Here is a 23,146-nt window from a genome sequence, read left to right on the forward strand (position 1 = left end):
GAAGAGTCCATGTCTGGAAAGATTGTTAATCGGGCAAAGTGTTTTATAAAAATAAGAGCTACTTGGGGTGGGGGAGCAGGGGACATTCCCTTTATGCTGCACACACTCTGCACTGCTCTCAAACCACAACCAGTTCCGTTGCCTGCAGGAGCCTGCAGTTCTCTAGTTAAAGACTCAGCTACGCAGGTCAGTGACTCCATGTCCTGCCTTCTCTGACAGTAGATCCCTGCTGAAGCCATCCTGTCTAAGAAAACGAATACCCTAAGTGTGACAAAAGCCGTGCGAGCAAGGCTGCTTGGGGGCGGGTATTTAGAGGTTTGGGAGAAGCGTGGTTTAGAGTTCTCACTAAAATGGCTTGCACGGGGTAGAACATTGCAGGCAGGGCAGGTGGAACTGTTGTTTGGTCCTGAAATACCACTGACTCATTAGATCTTCATCAGATAACTCTTGAATTTATAACTGAAGACAAGGATGTGTACCTAATTTTCCAATTCTTAATATTTTTAGGAAAGCTTGATGTGTGTGTGCACGCATGTGTGTGCACATGTGAATGTACGCAAGTGCAGCACGTGTGTGCAGAAGCCAGAGGTCAGTCTCAGTTGCTCCTCCTTAGGAGCCGTTCATCTTTGGCTTTGAGACAGAGTCTCCCCCCTGGAACCTGAGAACTTTCAATTAGACTCTCTGTTCAACGAGTCTCAGGGATTCCTCTCCTTTTCTCTCCCCAGCCCTGGGCTTTGAAGCTCATACCACCACACCCAGCTTATGTGGTGCTGAAGGTCAAACTCAGGTTATCATGCTTCTCACACACATGCACACACACACACACTATCCTGCAGAGCCCTGCCGTCAGCACCCATGACAAGATGCTAATGGAGTAGCCCTGAAATCACTCAGCTGACATTTGATGTGAGCTTCAGGGAAGCTGAACTGGTAACGCTATCCCTGTGGTTTGTGTTGAGGAAGCATGATCACAGAACAAGCCACACGGATGCTGGGTGGTGTGTAGCTTGGGTTCCTTCCACGTTGCAGAGTCACAGGTATCACTGAGTCCCATTGCCACTCAAAAAATTTGCTTTAGTTTCTTCCATGTGTCCTTCAAAAGGAGAACCTGACAGGAGCCAAACCATTTTAATCACTAACAAAGATGTCACTGAATCCACTCTTCTCTCAATCACATGCCTTGACGTACACTTTCCCCAGCTCAACTCAGCCACATTATTAGAGCAACATTTTCTAGAGTGGCCAAGCCTGGTCTCGTTTGCCCAGCCTCTGGCTGGCCTGTGTCACTCACCTCTAACTAGTCCTCCTCTGCTTGTCAGTGTTTCTATGGAGTTGACAGAAAGACCGTCTAATGAGCACAGTCCCCAGAACAGTGGTTCTCAACCTGTGGGTCGTGACCCATTTAGAGTGGAATGATCACCTAAGACCATCAGAAAACACAGATGTCTTCATTACAATTTACAACAGTACAGAAATTACAGTTATGAAGTAGCAGTGGAAGTAATTTCATGGGTTGGGGATCACCACAACCAATGAACAGGATTATGATTAAAACATCCCAGCATTAAGAAGCTGAGAACCACTGCCCTAACAGAAACCTTCAGCTGGACAGAGAATTGCAAGAACCCAGAGAGTGAATATTCTCTCGGGTCACAAGTTTGGAGACACATGGGAAATGGGAAAAACAAGAGCTTCCAGATTGCTGTAAGTTTCCAAGCATGTGGATACTGAAGTAGACTACGACAGGAACATTTGTGGAGGGCACTGGCTGTCTTAGTCCCTCTGCACATGGTATAGGCATTTGGAAAAGGCCTATTGACCACCAAAAGACACCGTGACTTGGGCAGAATACCAGGGAGGTCTGGTGGCAGAGAAGGACCCATGATTGGAAACTAGAGGACTCTAGATGTAGAACCCATGCTCATGGGCAACACACAAGCTCTAGGAAAATAGTAAACACCTGCGGTGCCAGCTTAGGCCTCAGGTAGAGAGGAGCTGGCAGTCATGAGGATAATCATGTTTAGGAAATGAAAGACAGTTCAATTCTCCATGACCTAGAGCAAGTGGTTTACCTTCCCTGGACCTTCATTGTCTCATCTATAAACCCAAGACAGTAATGGTAACTCTGCTCTAGAGTTGCTATGAAAATGGTATAAAACATTCCCACTAAAATTCTTACTGCAGTAGTTCTGGGTTGGACTAACTCTGGTAGCAAAGTTGTCTTGTTGCTGGCCCTTATCATTACTGGTAAAGTTCCTTGCATTTTGAGAATCCTCAACTAACAGTAGGATTGATCCCAGAGAATATCAGACCTGAATCCTACAGATGAAAGCAGTCCATGCCTGAGGACTAGAAGGCCATGGAAGCAGAGAGCATACAGCATTTCCTACATGTGTTCCTATGGAGTTAAATGGGCTGGTTTCTTTTTCTAAATAGATTTTAGATGCCTAGATAAGATTATAGAAGATAGGTTTCTAACATGAGTGGTATTATATATCCTCTCTCTGTAGAATATATTAGCTATAGCCTGAAAATAGCAACAGATTTGATAGGGGATGCCATAGTCACCCTATTAACCACCCATTTGGTCCTTGAGTTCTTTCTGCAATTATCATCCAGTGTTGAACACTTTCAGATACAGACAACACATTGCTATTTATTGGGTTGTTAGTCCTATTCAGCCCTCATGTTTCCTGTTCTTTCCTTGGCTTCTGGTCCCCACGTGCCCTGCATCTATTAGTCCTCTTGCTGACCTACAAAATAAGTCTAAATGTTCTTTCACTTGGTGTGAACCCAATACTAAATGCCAGTTACTACTTGTGAATCTTTCTTCTTTTTTTAAGCAGGTTTGGGGTGCTGGAAAATGGTTCAGTAATTAAAGTGTGACCAGACAAGCATGAAGACCTAAGATTCGAACCCCCAAATCCATACACAAATCACAGTGCAGCTGTGCAGGAAGGGCAGGAAAGGCAGAGGCTGATTCCTGGAGCCCGTTGACCAGCCAGCCTATCAAAGTGATGAGTTCAGTGACAGATGCAGCTCAAAACAAGGTGGAGAGTGATCAAGGGAGACACCTAACGCCAACCACTGGCCTCTATGCACCTGCACCCTCCCCTCATGCTCTGAGCACACACACGCGCGCGCACACACACACACACACACACACACACACACACACACACACAGGAGAGAGAGAGAGAGAGCTGTGGAGTGCCCTTCACAACACAGTAATTTCTTCTGCTTAATATATTTTAAAACTATTTTTTGTTCAGAAGTAGCTAAAAGTATTTAAAAGTTTTTTTATTTTTTATTTTTTAATTAATTTATTTATTTGTTTGTTAAAGATTTCTGTCTCTTCCCCACCCCCACCTCCCATTTCCCTCCCCCTCCCCCAATAAAGTCCCCCTCCCTCGTCAGCCCAAAGAGCAATCAGGGTTCCCTGAACTGTGGGAAGTCCAAGGACCACCCACCTCCATCCAGGTCTAGTAAGGTGAGCATCCAAACTGTCTAGGCTCCCCCAAAGCCAGTACGTGCAGTAAGATCAAAAACCCATTGCCATTGTTCTTGAGTTCTCAGTAGTCCTCATTGTCCACTATGTTCAGCAAGTCCGGTTTTATCCCATGCTTTTTCAGACCCAGGCCAGCTGGCCTTGGTGAGTTCCCGATAGAACATCCCCATTGTCTCAGTGTGTGGGTGCACCCCTCGCGGTCCTGAGTTCCTTGTTCGTGCTTCGTCTCCTTCTGCTCCTGATTTGGACCTTGAGATTTCTGTCCGGTGCTCCAATGTGGGTCTCTGTCTCTGTCTCCTTTCATAGCCTGATGAAGGTTAATATTCAGGAGGATGCCTATATGTTTGTCTTTGGGTTCACCTTCTTATTTAGCTTCTCTAGGATCACTAATTATAGGCTCAATGTCCTTTATTTATGGCTAGAAACCAAATATGAGTGAGTACATCCCATGTTCCTCTTTTTGGGTCTGGCTTACCTCACTCAAGATAGTGTTTTCTATTTCCATCCATTTGCATGCAAAATTCAAGAAGTCCTTGTTTTTTACCACTGAGTAGTACTCTAATATGTATGTATTCCATACTTTCTTCATCCATTCTTCCACTGAAGGGCATCTAGGTTGTTTCCAGGTTCTGGCTATTACAAACAATGCTGCTATGAACATAGTTGAGCATATACTTTTGTTGTATGATAGGGCATTTCTTGGGTATATTCCCAAGAGTGGTATTGCTGGGTCCAGGGGTAAGTTGATCCCAAATTTCCTGAGAAACCGCCACACTGCTTTAAATATCTTTTTTGCCCATTCCAATTCAGTCCAAAACCCCAGAAAAGGAAAACAATATATTTGTATTCCATCTTTTTTATGATGGTGTAGTGGTGCATGTCTTTAATCCCTGACTCAAGAGGCAGAGGAAGCAAGTGAATCTCAGTGAGTTAAAGAGCAGTCTGGGCTACATAATAGAGAGACCCTGTCTTTAAAAAATTAAAATACAAATAAGAAAGAGGAAAGCACGGACTATTGCGCAGAAATGGTGAGGTAAAAGAGGGATCCCCCACTCAACTAGACAGTTAGATAGGCTTGGCAGTGTGCTCTGACTCACCCTCCTGGATTCCAGCGTCAGTCTGGAGATGTGATCATCAGTGATGCGATCACTGGTGACCCCCTGTGTCCTGTACCAGTCAGTAGGACCCAGCTGCTCCCCATCCAGTTGTTGTACAGGGCCACCTGGGGACTTGGGGAAGAAATCAGGTGGATGAGCTTGCAGAACCAGAAGTCAAGTCAAGGCTTTCTGTTCGTTGTTCATGGTAAACAGCACCTGGATCCCTTTCTGTTCATGGTAAATGGCACCTGGACCCCTTTCTGTTCATGGTAAACTGCACCTGGACCACTTTCTGTCATGGTAAACTGCACCTGGACCCCTTTCTGTCCATGGTGAACGGCACCTGGACCCCTTTCTGTTCATGGTAAACTGCACCTGGACCACTTTCTGTCATGGTAAACTGCACCTGGACCACTTTCTGTTCATGGTAAACGGCACCTGGACCCCTTTCTGTTCATGGTAAACGGCACCTGGACCACTTTCTGTCATGGTAAACGGCACCTGGACCACTTTCTGTTCATGGTGAATGGCACCTGGACCCAGAAAGCATTTTCTGAGCACCTGTCCAACTCCATGCTCTCAGGCTGTCCATGTGCTGGCTCATCAGTAGGTCTCTGCAAGGTTGACATGTTTGCAGAAGATGCTGCGCCTGAGAGGCATTGCCCAAGGCCTCACGGCAGGAAGTGCAGTCTGGGTGTTTTTGTTTTTTGTTTTCTGTTTGTTTTCCAGTTAACGTGATAGATCTGAGTTTTGCCGTGACTGTTATGTGTTGAGAGTAGCGATAATTGTCCTCATTGAGGATGTCTCAGCACTTTTCCAGGGTAATTTTGCTAAAACAGTCAAGCCCTGACAAGCCCATACACGAGGCAGGCAGCCCATCTCCCTTCCCTGGCTGCCCTCTGGTGGAGACATCCACAAAGAACAAAACAGACAGAGAACAGGCAAGCCACAAGCATATTGATTGCTCATGGCTAGGACATGCCCAGAGCTCTTCTGTTGTCCCCAGGATCCCACCTGTACCTATGTACCAAAGTAATAGGATTGAATGTTTGCTCTGCCTGCCACCATGCCTGTCCAAGACACTGTAATGTGTGCTTGCCCTGCTACCTGACAAAACCCTGGCCCTGGTCTTCCTTCAGGACCCAACTCAACTATGACCCTGTTTCTGGAGCCTGACCCCAAGCCCACAGCAGTAGGGGCCTCTAGTTCACTGGGCACATTTGGCTCACTCGTTATCATTTGCAATTGTATGAACATTTCAGCATTATTGCCTTCTCTAGACTTTCCTTTGAAAAGAGAGACTTATTTCAGTATTCTGCCTGAGACACAGAAGGGCTTTCGTAGTTAATTATCGGTTGGGTGAATACTTAATTAAATCCTCAATTGGGAGAACCAAATGAAAATTGTGGAAGTTGTTTTATTATAAACAATAAGCAATTCTTTAGTTTGTACTCTTAATTTGTGCCTTTAGTGCAAATTATAATTTGTTAATAAGAACAGTTGCAAGAGCTGGAGAGAGGTATAAAGGAAGTATGGAGCAGGCTCGCTGTCTTCAGACCTCCTCCATCCTCCAGCTCCTCTGTTCTGGCTCTCACAAGACACAGGCACCGATGCTGTGCCCCCCCAACCCTGCCGCCACTACCTTTCAATCCATCCTCTAACCCTTTGCCAGAACGCAGGCTACCCTGTGTGCCTGCACTAGCTGTAGTATCTCCACACTGCAGCAGGTGCAGCTGCATAGCAAACCCTTGCATCATCTTGCTTGCTAGTCCTCCTTCCAATGGAGAGGTAGGTGTTCCACACTCTTGGGACATACTACCATGATGACCTCAGCAGTTACATTTTTCCAGTTCTGGATCCTGTGACCTCCTCCTGCTCTTCTCAGAGATCAGGCTACTACTCAGGTATCCGGGGGAGGGGTTGGAGAGACTCCTTCCTGAATCTTCTGGACTCTCTGGTCCTCAAGCATCTGCACTGGTTCCTAGAGATTCTCTATGATTTCATCTTAGGTGTTGGCTCTGCCATTGACTCTGCTCAAGCAAGTCATTTCTGTGTCTTTGTCCTCTCAACCTCAAATTTACTTCAAGCCACTCTTCCCTCAGCACTTTCAATTTCCCACAAGCATGGTAAATTCCTGAATAGCCAGACGCTGGGCAGATACATATATGTGTGTGTGTGGGTGTGTGGGTGTGGGTGTGGGTGTGTGTTCATCCTTTCACTTTCAGCCATTAGCCTAGAGCAGAATTTCTTTAAGACATTTCCCGTTTTCTTGAGTTCTATTCTATGAAAAGGAGAAAATTCCCTTTCCATCTGAGTTCCCAGTTTTCCCTAGGTGTTTGTATCACCTAGCTACCTACCCCTGTGCCCTCCACACAGCCAGAGTCAAGCCAGGCAGGGAGGAAACATGAGTCCCTTCCCTCTCCTGGTTCTTCCTGTACTACAAAGACTTCCTGTTCGCCAGTTGACAGCCTTGTGGTCAAATTCTTCCCCTTCCTTTCTTCCTATTATTTCTCTTCTTTCTCAGCCTTGGGAAAAAGGGAGTTAGTAAATAATATATAGAAAATGTTACCCTAAATATCCTGTTACACTAGTTTGTGAGTCCGTTTCTAGGAAAAGCATCACCTTCTACATAAGTCTATGTTTGTTTAAAGCATGACATAGCCATGGGCGATTTGGGGTACCAAATACAGAAGTAAGCGAAATGACCCTACCTCAAAAGAGACTGCCCACTCTTTCATGATGGACATGTGCTGGCAGGATGCACTGCCTCATCCCAACACAGGAAGCAGAGAAGCCGGTCATCTGGGGCTGGGACTGAGAGGAAAGACAAGCTGCCTCGTTGCTAGAGGAGTTCAGTTCTGCAGTGTGGGGTGCATCTCAGCTGTCCCTTGAATAAGGGTCCCACAGAACCTTCCCAGCCTGTTTTACACCCTGGCATCAAAGAACCAGCTCTGTAAATAAGAAGGTGAACCCAAAGACAAACATATAGGCATCCTCCTGAATATTAACCTTCATCAGGCGATGAAAGGAGACAGAGACAGAGTCCCACATTGGAGCACCGGACAGAAATCTCAAGGTCCAAATCAGGAGCAGAGGAGAGAGAGCATGAGCAAGGAACTCAGGACCACGAGGGGTGCACCCACACACTGAGACAATGGGGATGTTCTATCGGGAACTCACCAAGGCCAGCTGGCCTGGGTCTGAAAAAGCATGGGATAAATTTGGACTAGCTGAACATAGTGGACAATGAGGACTACTGAGAACTCAAGAACAATGGCAATGGGTTTTTGATCCTACTGCACATACTGGCTTTGGGGGATCCTAGGCAGTTTGGATGCTCACCTTACTAGACCTGGATGGAGGTGGGTGGTCCTTGGACTTCCCACAGTTCAGGGAACCCTGATTGCTCTTTGAGCTGACCAGGGAGGGGACTTGACCGGGGGAGGGGGAGGGAATGGGAGGCGGTGGCGGGGAGGAGGCAGAAATCTTTAATAAATAAATAAATTAAAAAAAAAAGAACCAGCTCTGCCGGGCGGTGGTGGTGCACGCCTTTAATCCCAGCACTCGGGAGGCAGAGGCAGGCAGATCTCTGTGAGTTCAAGACCAGCCTGGTCTACAGAGCTACAGGACAGGCTCCAAAGCCACAGAAAAACCCTGTCTCGAAAAACCAAAAAAAAAAAAAAAAAAAAGAACCAGCTCTATGGAGATGTGTCTCGGTTGGCAGAGTACTTATTTAGCTATTCAGTAGGTAGAGGTAGGGCTGACAGGATCCTGGTCACCCTCGGCTATACAGTGAGTTCTCATCCAACCTAAAATACACTGGACCCTGTCTCTAAGGGGAAAAAGAAAGGCTGTTTGTATAAGACAGATGTGTGGACATGAACAGTTGTTGAGGCCGTGCCTGCGGAACACTGTTTTGTGGTCCTGCGCTCAATGGGCCACCTCTTCTCCACATTCCCCTTGGTTGTGCAGATTGACTGGAGAGGGTATCTTCTCCAAGGTTTTTGGACTCGGAGATCTGGTGTTCCTGAGGTTCTGGGATAGGTGAGTAGAACCCCTGTCACACTCGGTACCTCCTTTCCCCACAGGACGGAACCGCACCGCTGTGGATCGCATCCCAGATGGGCCACAGCGAGGTGGTGCGCGTGATGCTGCTGAGGGGAGCTGACCGTGATGCTGAACGCAACGTGAGTAGACAGCATGCCCCAGCTCCAGCTGGGCTCAGATGTGGCCCCTGAGCGTGTAGTTTACCACTCAACTGGGCTTCCAAGCCCTACCTGCTCTTTAGCAGGAAAACAGTCAAAGTCCAACTAAGTGGAAACTTCCCAGGTGTTGTTGCCTTCCTGCCTCTCCGTCTGAGATGGCTTCCAGCGGAGCTGGGGCGGGGTATGGTTCACTTGACCTCTGGCAGGTCGGGCACATGCAGGATCTATTGGATCCTGTTGGATGCTGCACCTCACTCCTGTTCCCCACGGCAAACCTCTGTGCTACATCCCTCAAGCACCTGCTCTCCACAGTCGGTTTCTGAGGTCGGTCCTGAGTGCTGCCCGCCTTTGCCAGGCTGCAGGGCCATAGAAGAGAGCGACTTTGGGAGATTCTACCGGCTTAGGTTGTGAGCATTGTGAGCACGAGACTCGTGTCTGATGCCCCTTGTCCCTTCTCTTGCGCTGCTCCTGGTGGCATAGCCGTCTAAACTCAGAAAAGGGAAATCTGAAGGCATTGTTCCTGACCTCCCCCTCTTCTGTTGTCTTCCTGTTGACTCTGAAATTAGAAGAAAAATATCTCCTTATCACACCCTCCTTCTCCTGCCCATTCCAGATGATCTCCACGGGCAGACGAAGACAGCTCAGAAACAGTCCTCCCGACACAGCCATTTATACAAGCAGGAAAATGATTACTTGGAAAGGTCTCTCTTTGAGCCAAAAATGATCACTAAAGATGGATTTTTAAATTTGTCTATGCAATTTTTAAAAGATTAATCAAATTTTGACCTATTCCTCCTGCATTCCCACCACCATACATAAGCAAACAACTGCACAGGGCAGGTGATGTCAGGACTGCATGTATTTTTAAGGCGGTTCAGTAACATAGATCACTAAAGGCGGTCCAGCAGTCTCCACTGTCATGAACAACAGAGGTCTCTTGGGTCCATGGTAACCACAAGCTATGGTCCTGAAATACCCTTGCCCCTGATGCACTGCTCTCCGGAACTGCAGCAGCATCTGCTCCTGCGGCACCACGGTCACCCACTGTGGGTGATATCCTCCCATGCAGTTACTGCCCAGTGTGCGCCCAGCCTGCCCTAGAGTAGACATTGCTGACTTGTCAGCCAGCACTTAGTTCTCGGCCAGCACAAATGTGTTGATAATCAGCTCCCATGCTCCCCTCCCCCTGCAGGACGGCACTACAGCACTGCTGAAAGCGGCCAACAAAGGGTATAATGACGTCATAGAGGAGTTGCTCAAATTCTCACCTACTCTCGGCATTTTGAAGGTAAGACCTAAAAAGAATTATGCCATTCTATCAAAAAGAGATAGGTCAGCCAAGAAATATGGCGACCGAGATAGAACTGAATTGTCATTAGCTCAGGATCCCTGGGTCCTGGTGGGAATGGAAAGATGGTGCAGAGAACCCTCTCCTAATACATAGTTTTCCAGGGGAAAAATATAATTTACACTAGAAACAGGAAAGTGAACTACTGATACCACTTGAAGATTTGTAAAATCTAAGGAGAACATGCCCTTCTTCTCTTCATCCCCCAACAAAGACCCGTTCTGCTTGGTTAGTTTCAGTGTGAAATTCAAACATCTGGGAGCCTCCGACAGTGAGTCTTTCTGGAGAGTGTGAGTCACTTTGGATGGCAGTTCTTCTGTGCTGAGGAGTCTGTAGCATGGAGTCAGCTAACTGCCCTGGAAGCACAGGATGCACGTGGGCTTTGTGGGTCTGCAGTTCCTGTTGCGGTTTCCCAGTCCTGCATTTCAGAGTAGCCAGAGAAAGTGACAGCAATGAATGCGGCTGCCATCCACAGTGTTAATCCATGGGTGTGTGTTGATGAAACTGCACATTTGGGCATGCTGCAGAATGTTCTAGGCTGTCAGGACATGTGAGAAAAGAGCAGTGGACGAGGCTTAGCCCCCAGGCAGCCTTGCTGGCTGCAGGAGCATTTCCATGCCTGTTCTAAGTTGACTCCGTGGCTTAGCGGTTTGGAGGTTGTGTCCTGGGAACCCATCAAGACATCCAAACTCTTCTCCTTGGAATGACCCCATAGCTGTACCCCGTCCACCTGGAAACATTGTCTGCCCTTCACACGTTAGACCCATTCTTGCTGGCCTCTAATGAAGAATTGTCAGTTCCTGTTCCTTCTCCTAATGAACCACTGCAGGTCTTCCACGAACTTGGAAATCAGAAAGCTGAACTTCCTGTAATCATTCAGAAACAAGAATTTATCTATGAAGGTCAAACTGACAAGAGAAACTTACGAGCGGACTAGGCAGCGGCTACTTGTGCTTCACACACCTTTTTTATTTTTATTTTTATTTTGTCTTTTTATTAACTTTCATGTGCATGTTGGCTAACACTGAAGCATTTGAACTAGAGCCAGCTTGGTGAGTTAGCGTTCAAACAGGGAAAGCAATCAGAAAGGCTGCCTTGCTGCAAATTCTTTCCAGGTGTGATTTTTTTTTTCTTTTTACTTATACCAAATCATGATGACTGTGAGTCATCAAGTAGGAAACCAACTTGCATTGTAGTGTTCTGTATAGCTATCTGTGCCCACTGGAGCCAGCGTCCTACGATTGACTCCATTCTTCTCTGAATTTGGTTATAATCTTCCTTCCCCATATACTTGAACATCTACCCATATACAATAAAGCTATGTATCTGAGGACGCTGGAGTGGGTACCGAGGATGCTGGAGTAGGTACCGAGGATGCTGGAGTAGGTACTGAGGACGCTGGAGTAGGTACCGAGGACGCTGGAGTAGGTACCGAGGACGCTGGAGTAGGTACCGAGGATGCTGTAGTAGGTACCGAGGACGCTGGAGTAGGTACCGAGGACGCTGGAGTAGGTACCGAGGATGCTGTAGTAGGTACCGAGGACACTGGAGTAGGTACCGAGGACGCTGGAGTAGGTACCGAGGACGCTGGAGTAGGTACCGAGGACGCTGGAGTAGGTACCGAGGACAGCGAAGGGTACAGAGGAACAAGGCTCTGTTATTCCCCTGGCATGGTGAAAGCCAGCCACTCCTGACACTCTCTCATTTTCTCTTAGAATGGAACTTCGGCTCTTCATGCTGCAGTGCTCAGCGGGAATATTAAAACAGTTGCGCTGCTCCTGGAAGCAGGGGCAGATCCAGCCTTGAGAAACAAGGTACCCATTCAACCTATCCTTTAACTAACCTGGGCCCTGTACAAAGAGAACACCTCTCATAAGGCAAGACCAGCATCTCTCGGGCTTCTGTAGTCTTTGTAGTCACACACAGTTAGGGCAGGCCTGCAATCACAAGTCATTCCTAGCCAATGTCTTTAGACCCGGGGAATTGTGGTGGCGATGTATCTCAGTTGGCAGAGTGCATGCCTAACACGCAGGATTCCCCAGTACCACGTAAACCAATGGTGGTAGCATATGGTTCTAATACCAGCTTCCAGGAGGTGGAGACAAGGGGTCAGACGTTTACAATGGTGCGGCTTCCTGGTATGGAGAAGGAGATAGCCACTTGGGGGAGTGTGTGCTCTGAAAATGCCAGTGTCCTAGAAGCCTGTCACCTTCCCTGCAAGTTAGATGTTGATATATTGAGAATTGATAATGTATGCTTGGTGACTGTCAGGATTTATTTTTATTTTTATTTATTTTATCAGTAGGATTGCATGTCACCATTACATCACCAACCCATATTTTTATTATCTTAAATCCTTCGAGTCTGACCAAATTTGAAGTCAAAGAGTTTACAGTCATAGCAGAGGATTTGTCATTGTAATTCCTCTTGACATCTGCTGAAGGTCCTTGTGTGAAGACTGGAAGTTAAAAAGAAACCATTAGGGCTGGTGCAGTTTTCTGATGCTGCTGTTGTGATTTAAAAAAAAAAAATTTAACCCGACAATGGCTGTGTAGGGAAGAAAGGGTTCATTTTAGTTCTCGATACCATCACAACTGAGAAGTCAGAGCGGCAGGGCCTAAAACGTCGAGTGACATCACACCACATCAGGGCGGCAGGACTTAAACATTTAGTGACATCATACCCACGTCAGGGCGGCAGGGCTAAAACGTCCAGTGACATCACAACCACATCAAGAACCCAGAACAATGTCGTGCTCGCTCCCTTTCTCTGCTCTTACACAGTCCAGGACCCAAACCCAGAGAATGGAGCTTCCCACGGTGGGCGGGTCTTCCCTCCTCAGTTTATCCAACTAAAGAGCAGTCTGACAGGCATGCCCATAGTCCAACCCGGTTTATCTCTCTCTTGTTGAAACTCTATAGGCTGTGTAAGGCTGACAATCAGAACTAACGGCAGGCTGGAAGGTGCTGGTTAAGAGCTTGCTGGGCACCTGTCAGCTTGGGACCTCAAGACCCTAGAACAAGCTGTCCTGATGCTGCATTTGCCTGTAAGCCCAGCACGGAGGGCGGTGGGGACAGGAGACCACTGGGGTTTGCTGGCTGCCTGCTCAGCTGAAAACCATACGCTCCAGTTTCAAAGAGACTCTGCCTTAAAGGACAGGGAAGAAAGTGATAAAGGACAGCCCTCCTTGGCCTCCATGTACATATTAGTGTATGCCCTAGCACATATAGCACACACACAAGCGTGCACACACATGCAATGCATTGAGAAGAGTCAAAGAAACAATGTGCCAGGGCAAGGTTCCATTCATTTTCATTTTACCTAGCACACAAAGGTACTGTTCCCACTGTTATCACTGCTGCCTCACCTTCCCCCAGATACTTGGATTTATCTTCCATTAGCTGGCCTGACTGGGTGATAACCAGCTGAAGTCACAACTGCCTTTCTTTTGAATCTTATCTCTAGACTTTGTACACGGAACTCTCAAGGAAATCAAACCTGGGTAGTGAGGAACACCGTTAACACCTTGATATAGAAACTGAAAACAATGCGTTTCCCCCTTAATGAACTAACCTCGGCATAACAGTCGCGGGTAATTTCCAGTGGCCACAGTGCTGAGCTTTCACCATCCCTGAAGGACTTGAAGTTGTGTGTGGAGGCTCACACTGTGGAAAGCCTCACGTCCTGGGAATCGCTGCCAGGGAAACTGTCCCCTGCCCACCAAATACCAAGAGAAGCCATCCTCTTTCATCGCAGCCCCAGAACAAGGTAGCAGGAGTCTAGCATAACCCCGAAGGCTCTAAAGACATTTTTTGTTTTTTGTCTCCTGCATCCAGGGATTTCCTTGAACTCCTGAATGGTTGCCTTTCTAATCAATCATCATTTTTATTTGAATAATTTATTGTGTACATATGTGTGCGAGTGTTAACACACACGCATTACAGTGTGTGAAGGTCAGAGGGAATACCTCTGGCTCCATTCTCTCCTGATAACTTGGTGGAGTCAGGAACTGAACTTAAGGCTGAGGCCTGCACACAAGCTCTGTTACCCACTGAGCCACTCGCTGGCCCCAGTTTTATTTGCGAGAATGACTCTTGAGGCTTAACAGTTTATCAGTCCAGAAAGTCTTTTCTGATGAATTGGTAGCAATTTTAATGACTGTGACTTTTTGATAAGGCACAAAGAAACGCGCCATTGTTTGCACACCCTGCCTGGCTCGGTAAGCTAGTATGTTCCAAATGTTATGACTAATGCTAGAACCTGTAGGTGTCCTGGTAACAAAGAACAAAACTTCGTGATATGCTCTAGACATACATGGCTGTTCATAAGAAATGATTTCTTAATTTGGCATAGAGGCACATACCTGTAAGCTCAGGCGTCCGGAGGCTGAGGCAGAGGACTGTGAATGCTACACCATCCTTGGCTACACAGCAAGAGAAGGAAGGGAGGAGGGAGGGGAAAGGGAGGGAGAAGGAGAGAGAGAGAGAGAGAGAGAGAGAGAGAGAGAGAGAGAGAGAGAGAGAGAGAGAGAGAGAGAGCGCCCATAGGAAAGGGAGAGATGAGAATTGAAGGGGGAAGGATAGGAAAGAAGAGGGAAGAGGAAGGGAGGAAAGGAGAAGGGAAGAGAGGAAGTGTCGTTTGACATTATTCCTGGAGAGACCTGAAAAATGTCTCCTCACCCCAGAGAAGGAACTGACAACAGATCAAAGTAATGGTGTCACCCAAGTCCAGCTTAGTGAGCCAAAGAGTTTATTGGGTTTGCTCACGGGTATAGAGGAGAGGTTGCCGTCAGGGCAGGGAAGACCAAAAGCCCACCCTAGCTAAGTGAAGACTGAAAGTGAGAGCCTGGGCACTCTCTGCTTGACTTGTGCCTGCTGAGCGGGTGGAGGAATCTCTTCCCTGCAGACGTCCTTGGTGTTTACACAGCCTTCCTGAGGAGCTCAGACTCGCAGAGACTTTGAATTGTTCACTTCCTGGATTTAAGGAGCTTCCTTCTAGAAATTTGCAAGTCTTTCTTCCTGTATGGCAACTGCTATACAATCTGAGGAGCAGGAAGAAAGGGAAGGGCAGGAAGGGAGAGACAGAGGTGAAGGAAGAGTAGGAGAAGAAGAAAAGGAACTGCCTCCTGGCCAGTGCTGGTGTCTAATCAAAAATCTGCAGGGATCTGTGTGGGCATCACGGTCCTCCCCCACCCCCAGCCACCCATCAGTGTACAGCTGAGTTTGCCGCATCTTCCTCCGAAGATGTCACCATAGCCTGCGTGCAGAGGCAGACAGAAGAATCCAGCTGTCCTCTGTGAAGCTCCGTACTAAAGAAATATGTAAGGCCGATGAGAAAGTCCACATTTCTAAGTTTTTTGTTTTTGAAAATGCATTTGGGCTTTTTTTTAGAAATATATTTTGTCTACCAACCTGTAGTAGATTTATTATTTTTCATTAACTAGGAAATACATTTTTCAGCTTTCATTTCTAAGTTAAAAATATACAAGTGCTCTATAATATTTAATAGTATAAAATGAGTCCTGAAATCATAGTTCAAGTATTCTTTTCTTTTTTTGTTTTTTTGTTTATTTGTTTGTTTGTTTTTTGAGACAGGGTTTCTCTGTGTAGCACTGGCTGTCTTGAACTCACTTTGTAGACCAGGCTGGCCTTAAACTCACAGAGATCTGCCTACCTCTGCCTGCCTCTGCTTCCTGAGTGCTGGGATTAAAGGCGTGTGCCACCACTGCTAGGCTAAGAATTACTTTCTTTATAACACACGATGCCTGTGGAAGAAACTAGCTCCCTAAATGCGTACTGATGTGTCTCATCAGCAGACACAGTGACCAGCAGAGTGATAACAAGGTCCTGTAGGAAGTTGTAGCCACAGAAACTGCGGCTTCCTGGGTGTGCCTTAGGCTCCAAATGCTTCCTGACTGTTTCCCTCCAGACGAGGCCCTGTTGGATTGCAGCTCCTCCTTACATATGAAAGCTGGAAAGCTGGTTTGCCTCATGGAGGAAGAGAATAAAGATGGTCTAGTGGAGCTCAGAGCCAGGAGGAGGGTGAGAGTCAGTACAGGTCGGATATCAGATACCAAAACAGTTAGTGGAAGAAATAAATTATAGTCAGACAGCAAGTGATTTCAATGTTTTAGTGAATCAGTGTTTTCAATGATTTACTGTGTGTTTTATAAAGAACTAAGAGATGTTCAGAGCCCTGAACAAAGTAACAATGAATATTCAAGGAAATGGAGGTGCCAACCACTCTGATTCAATCATTGTATTTCATATCTGTGTATCAATTATCACACTGTACCCCATAAATACATAAATATGTACAAATGAAAATGATTAGTGAGGGGCCAGAGAGATGGCTAGGCAGGCAAAGGTGCTTGCCAATAAGTCTGATGACCTAAGTTCAAGGTCTGGAAGTCAAGCCCTGGAAAGAGAAAACTGACTCCTCCGCAAGCCACTGGCATGCATTTGACTGTGGGTGCATGCACACACACTATGTAATTTTTAAAATAAGAAAACAGTTACAATAAATAAATTGAAATGTGGCCAGAAAAAAAAATCCCTGTCTTGAGTCCTCCCCATCCGACAAACCACCTCAATATACTGAATATAAAAAATCAAATACCTGTATTCATTCACCAAGTGCGAGATGTGCTGGGCAATATGCTGGAAGTGGCGACAATGACTTGTAAGATGTAGGCCTTGCCTTCGGGAGCCTCTAGTATAGTAAAGATCTGCTAAGTACAAAGTTAACGTTGAGGTGAGAAAAGAGCAGGTACCATTTCCACATTAAAGGGAGGCCCCAGTGGAGGAAGGACAAATGCGGGGTCACCTGCCTCCTTTGAGTCCTGGAAACCACACCATAATGCCCATCTCGTCTTCTTTCAGGCCAATGAGCTTCCAGCAGAACTAACCAAAAATGAACGCATACTGCACCTCTTGAGAAGCAAAGAAGGACCTGGCAAGAATGAATTTGGTTCCAGCTTAGACAGATAGAAACTTAAGCCACATTGTCTGGAAAGAAACGGGTTTTAACAATTTTGGAAATTCTTTGAAGAAAGAATGTCCACCCTGTGGGTTTGTGCATTGTGCACTCACTCAAGGAAGGGCTGAGGGTCCACTTCCCCTCACCTACTTACAGTGGGCGTCTCACACGGCCCTGTAACTTGGCCCTTGGGGACATGGATATTCACAGATGCTACAGAACTTATTACAACCATGCTAGTGTGAGTCCCTCAGTTAAACATGTTTGACACGGTTTTCATGCTGAAAGGGCCGACAAATGGCTTTGCTCTTTAAGAGTCAAAGATTTCCCTACAATGAATCAACGCATTTTTGCTTTTGTGTTAAATGTAGCTATACTAAAATACATTGCATCCATCACAGTTATGTATTCCCCTTCAGTATAAAATATTTTCTACCACCTGAAGATCATAGCCATGATTCTCGTGACCTAAGCATTCATTATGTAAGATCCACTTCTGACATTCCACTGTGTGTTACTCAAAGACGAGCCAATAACACACAGAAAAGGTAAATTACAGCTGTTGGTGAATCCTCGTCTTATTCATGACGTAGAAAGTTGCCGTCTCTTAGTTGACACTGTCGATGAGGAAACCAGTGGAAACCTGAAACCCCCAAAGGCTGCGAAGCACAAGTTTCTTTGAGCTTTGATTTTGGTTGTGTTGCCCGGAGTCAGTCATTCCCCGTCCCACAAGTGAGGACACACTGTGCTGCGGAATCTGGCTTCCAGCCGCAGCCCTGACACACTGACGCTGAGCTCACTGGACGAAGCATGACACACGTAAGGACTGCTGCTGTTACCGTTACCACTTGGGGATTACCCGTAGTAAAAGGTATTGTTTGTATTTAAAGATGTTCAGTGTGCACGCGCATGGGTGTTTTGGTTCTAAGAAGGAACCCCAAGTTTACTGACCGTTTCTCTGAGGGGCTCTAAAGCTGATGTCCAGTGCCCTTTCTTTCAATGGTGTCTATCAGCCTCTGTCAGTGCCTCACTGCACACACAAAGGTCAAGTGTTCTGGGACACACCATATGAAACACTAACAGTGCTTCTCGTGTTTAAACACATATCCAGTGTTCTTGCTCATGTTATGCTCCGGTTTCCAAGTGACAGTCTCTGTGAAGTTGTGTTAAGATGGAGGGGAAAGTAATCCTAAATTAGTTTCACTTTAGTAACATGCAGTGCTACCAGGAGCCTTTCAGTCAGTAAATGTCAGAATGAAACTTTTGAAATTAGAAGACAGTCTCTTAAAATTATGATAAATGCAATCGGAATGAGGAGAGTTTGATAAACATGGCTAACAAAGCCAGTCACAAACAGCACCCAGCTCTCAGAAAAGTGCCGAGCCCGATGGGCTGTGCAAAATCCTGTCTAATTTTGAAATAAAAGATCAGAAAGCTGTGCATTGCCAGAACACCAGACAAAAATATTTTGGTAGCTAAAGATCAGTGCCAGCTTCCTCACTGACAACTCCTTCTTCAGCAAAGTTGTACAAATACTCATTCCCCATAGGAATTTTGAAATGTTATCATTTGACAAGAAAATAATGTGGACTTAAGTGCTTTGCCTTTTATTCAGCCTGCGCCAGAACCAGTTGTTTATCACTGTTCCGAAGCAAAGAAGTAGTGTAGGTACCAACATTAAAATGCCAAAAAACAGTATCCAGAATTTCATGTTTTTCACTAAAACATGTCCCTCATATGAACTATTCTGGGGCCATTTAATTAGTTCAGTATGTTTAGCAATACTTAATAAAGATCTTTGTACTGTAGGAAACAGGTGTCTGGATTAGCATTTGATCTAGATGTAATCATATTATCCATGGTAGAGAAAACGTCATTAAGGATGTACCAAAGACTGAATAAAACATCTGTTGTTTCAGGAACTATGCTTCAGTTTGCACACATGTAAACATCTGTTATTCGGGAACCACGCTTCAGTTTGCACATGTGTAAAGATCTGTTATTCAGGAACCACGCTTCAGTTTGCACATGTGTAAACATCTGTTATTCAGGAACCACGCTTCAGTTTGCACACATGTAAACATCTGTTATTTCAGGAACCACGCTTCAGTTTGCACATGTGTAAACATCTGTTATTCAGGAACCACGCTTCAGTTTGCACACATGTAAACATCTGTTATTTCAGGAACCACGCTTCAGTTTGCACATGTGTAAACATCTGTTATTTCAGGAACCATGCTTCAGTTTGCACACATGTAAACATCTGTTATTCAGGAACCACGCTTCAGTTTGCACATGTGTAAAGGACTCTTATATTATATTAGTCTCATTAACAATCAACTCTTTTATCCAAAGACTTAACATGAGCAGTTCCTATGCAAATAATCTGTTTGACTGCACTACAGAAGTCTGCCCCTATATCCAGTTGTTTGACAACACGTTTCATGTTATACTTCAAATAAAATTAATACACTTCCCAAATTGCCTGGTGCTTTATTTTTCTTTCTTTAAAAAATTCAGGTGTTATTTCTGTGGTTTTTAAACCTTATTTCTATGTTTATTGCTTGTAGAAGCTTGGAAGTTGGGGAGCAATGTGCAGGAGTAGTCTCCTTCCGCTGTGTAGGTTCTGGGAACCAAACGTGGGTCCTCAAGCTTGGCAGAGGTGTCTTTCCCACTGTGCCAATTCACTGACCCCTGTGTGGTTTTTGAATAAAATAAAATTTCAGAGTAATTCAATTCTGTTGGTAAATAGATTGAATTTTCAGATCCTTAGTAGATCTTAATTTTCATTTCACTTACAGAGTTATGCTATTATTAGTTCTACTGTGGGGGAACACTTGTGAACATTTCCAAAGTTTTCTATTCAAACAAAATTTCCTGGGGTAGCCATTAAAGACATTGAAAATAGAAAGTTCCTAGTCTCTGTTATTGTTGGTGCTGTTCCTGGCCGGTCAGCTCTTTGCCAACTAACTTTCTCTTCTGAAATAGCTGATCAGTTTGCAGAACTAGAATATAAGAAACATTTGTAGCAGGGACATCAAGAATCTAGAGAAGACCCCTGGGAGCTTTGGTTTTGAAAGACCCCTGGTGTGGGGAGACTCTCACTCAAGTCTTGGGATAACATGACACCCCCCCCCCAGTAACTCACGAGACACCGTCCTTGCTGCAATCACACGAGGTTTATTTGACAGGACAGGAACCAGTGCACTGGGGCCGAGACTCATAACCCACTCAGGGGAGGAGTTCGACTCCGGGTAACTGGGAGAAGGGGTTTTTAAGGGAAGAAACCACAGCCCAGTAATCCCAAGGGGGTAGGGAGGGCATCATAGAAAATTCCAAAAATACCATTGCAAATCACAAGAGGGCAACTCCCTGTTTCTCAAAATTATACTCAAGATTACAATCTAACTTTATCTTCAGCTAGTTCCTGAAACTGAACTGGCTAATCCTAGATTTCTGATTCTTCCCTCCCTGCTTAGATTTTTGGCTCTATTTTTTCCTGCTAGGGGGGGTCTGGATTTATCCAGGTCTTTCATCTCCCCACTTCTTCTAGTACCTAGTTCTAATCGTAGAACTAGATTTCAATATCTTCTTGACCCTGTAAAGCACTATATCAGTGGCATAACATCAAAATTTGAACAGCACTTATTCCTTCTCTAATGAAGGTAATTAGTTTTAATTCATTAAAGTACTGAAGGGCCTGTATTAGGGCAGCTACCCCGAGGCCCAGGATTACTGCTAATGTCAGAGAAATAGGTTCTTGTCAAAAGCGAGTTGGGTGCTTGTCAACTCATCTTCAAGCTTGTTAGCTGGATGATAAAAGACCCTAGGTACCAGTTATACAAGCACACAGTAAGTAATCTTTGGTGTCATTAAAAACTGATGTCGGATGCAAGGTGTCAGGCCTGTATTACAAGCCCACCATTTGTCTAAACCGGGAACCAAGTACCTGGTGTCAGGAGTCTTAGGGCTCTTAAGAGTCTTATTACATAACCTCAGTAAGAGTCAGCCTATGATTAGTCCCCCAAACACAAGCCTCTTGACTAGTAGTGTTGTCAAAAGCCCCAGGTACTATAATTTGGGTAGTCCAGGAGCTTGCTTCACGTGGGAGGCGTGGATCCAGGCAGAGATGCATACTTCTTTCAGTTGTTCCCAGATCTGGTGTCTCACCATTTCAAGGGCCTTTAGGCGGGAAAAATAAAGATGCTAGAAAGAATAGCATCATGATTATACGTTCCACCCAACTTAGTGAGCGGTGGCTGTTCTCCACATAAGATCTCATAAGGGGTGAGTTTAAATCGCCCTGGAATGTTCCAAACCTGGAACAGGGCAAAGGGAAGGAGGGCTGTCCAGTCATTCCCGCGGGTCTCTTCCTGGCCCATGCACCAATTTTGTAAAGGTCTCTTTTAGAATTCTATTCATCCTTTCTACCTGACCTGACTCTGGGGTCGATAAGCACAATGTAATTTTTAATTGATCCCCAATTGGGTGGCCAGTCCCTAACTTAACTAGGCAACAAAGGCAGGTCCATTATCAGACCCAATTACTTTGAGTATCCCAAACCTTGGGAAGATTTCTTATATGATCTTCTTAGCCACCACATTGGCTGTCTCAGTCCTGGTAGGAAAAGCTTCTACCCAGCCTGAAAGGATATCTATAAAAACTAATAAGTACTTGTTGCCATATCTGGCTGGCTTAATTTCTGTAAAATCTATTTCCCAGTAGGCCCCAGGCCAGTTACCCCTGAGCCTCTTCCCAGGAGTATATATGGAGTGTCCTGCATTAGTTATAGCACAAGCCTTGAAGCTTTTGACTACTTCTTCTGCCAAGTCAGAGAGTCCTATAACATAATAGTCAGAGGACCTAACCACATCTTTTAGTTTCTTGGCCCCCAAGTGGGTCAGGTAATGTAAGTTGGTAACATACTTGTGCCCTTCTTTTTGTGGGAGGACTAGTTTTCCTCCTTCTGTCCCTACTGCCCCATATGGGGTTTTCTTTACTGTAACATGGGGGGCCAGGCTGCTTGTTTGTTGGGGTTTTTGTCCTGCCCGGTACCCCACAACTGTTTAGCCCCAAAGAAAATCATACATAAGTCTCCATAAAAGCTGATTGGCCCATTAGCTCTAGCCTCTCACTGGCTAACTCTCACATCTTGATTAACCCATTTTTCTGATCTATGTTAGCCATGTGGCTCAGTACCTTTTTCAGTGGAGCAGATCACATCCTGCTGCTTCGGTGGTCTGGGCAGGAGTGGGAGGAATCAACTTCCTCCTTCCCAGAATTCTCCTGTTCTCCTTGTATCATTTCTACTTTCTGTCTGGTTTTCCCGCCTATATTTCCTGCCTGACCAATCAGCATTTATTTAAAACATGATTGACAGATTACAGACAATTCTCCCGCACCACTTTACCAGTCCTAATTTGATAGTCCTCGGGGGTGTATCTAAAGTTGGTTTCACTGATATCATGATAATCTTTAGGCTCTTTTGACTGCCAGGATCATTGCTCCTTGGGCCGCCTGTTTAGCAGTTAGGTCTGCCATCTGATTTCCTTTAGCCATAGCATCTTGAGCTTTTTGGTGTCATGGACAATGTATGATGGCTACCTTCTTTGGCAAATGTATGGCCTCATGGAGGCTCAAAATTTCTTTTTTATTTTTTATGTCTTTTTTCTGCAGATGTTGAAGTCCTCTTTGTCTGTATATTGCCCCGTGTATATGGGCAGTGGCAGATGTGCACCTGCTGTCAGTGTAGATGTTGATAGACTTCCCTCTGCCATCCGTACAGCTTGTATCAAAGCCACAAGTTGGTTTTCTGAGCCGACGTCCTTCAGGGAGGCTATGCCCGATTACTTGCTTCCCATCCACCACTGCTGCCCCCCACCTTCCCGCTTACCTTCAACCACAAAACTGCTGCTGTCCTTATACCAGCTCAAACTCCCAGGCCAAAGCTGATCCTTCAGATCATTTCAGGTACCAGATTCTTTTGCCAAAATGTCATCACAGTGATGGG

General features: G+C 45.6%; 1 protein-coding gene across 2 annotated transcripts in view; it reads left to right on the forward strand.

The window, feature by feature from the left end:
• Ankrd29 (ankyrin repeat domain 29) overlaps window positions 1–19,870 on the forward strand; it is a 51,912-nt gene extending 32,042 nt beyond the window's left edge. Inside the window, exons 7-11 of one of the 2 annotated variants that reach the window (XM_075969277.1) lie at window positions 8,694–8,792; window positions 10,003–10,098; window positions 11,874–11,972; window positions 17,040–19,156; window positions 19,247–19,870. In XM_075969277.1, coding sequence (XP_075825392.1) covers window positions 8,694–8,792; window positions 10,003–10,098; window positions 11,874–11,972; window positions 17,040–17,147 — 402 coding nt within the window. In that variant the 3' untranslated portion in view covers window positions 17,148–19,156; window positions 19,247–19,870. Of the gene's footprint in view, window positions 1–8,693; window positions 8,793–10,002; window positions 10,099–11,873; window positions 11,973–17,039; window positions 19,201–19,246 lie in introns of both variants that reach the window. The other variant, XM_075969278.1, reaches the window with a different exon arrangement.
• Window positions 19,871–23,146: the final 3,276 nt, after the last annotated feature.

Source organism: Microtus pennsylvanicus, chromosome 4, assembly GCF_037038515.1.
Source record: "Microtus pennsylvanicus isolate mMicPen1 chromosome 4, mMicPen1.hap1, whole genome shotgun sequence".
Classification (NCBI taxonomy): Eukaryota; Metazoa; Chordata; class Mammalia; order Rodentia; family Cricetidae; genus Microtus; species Microtus pennsylvanicus.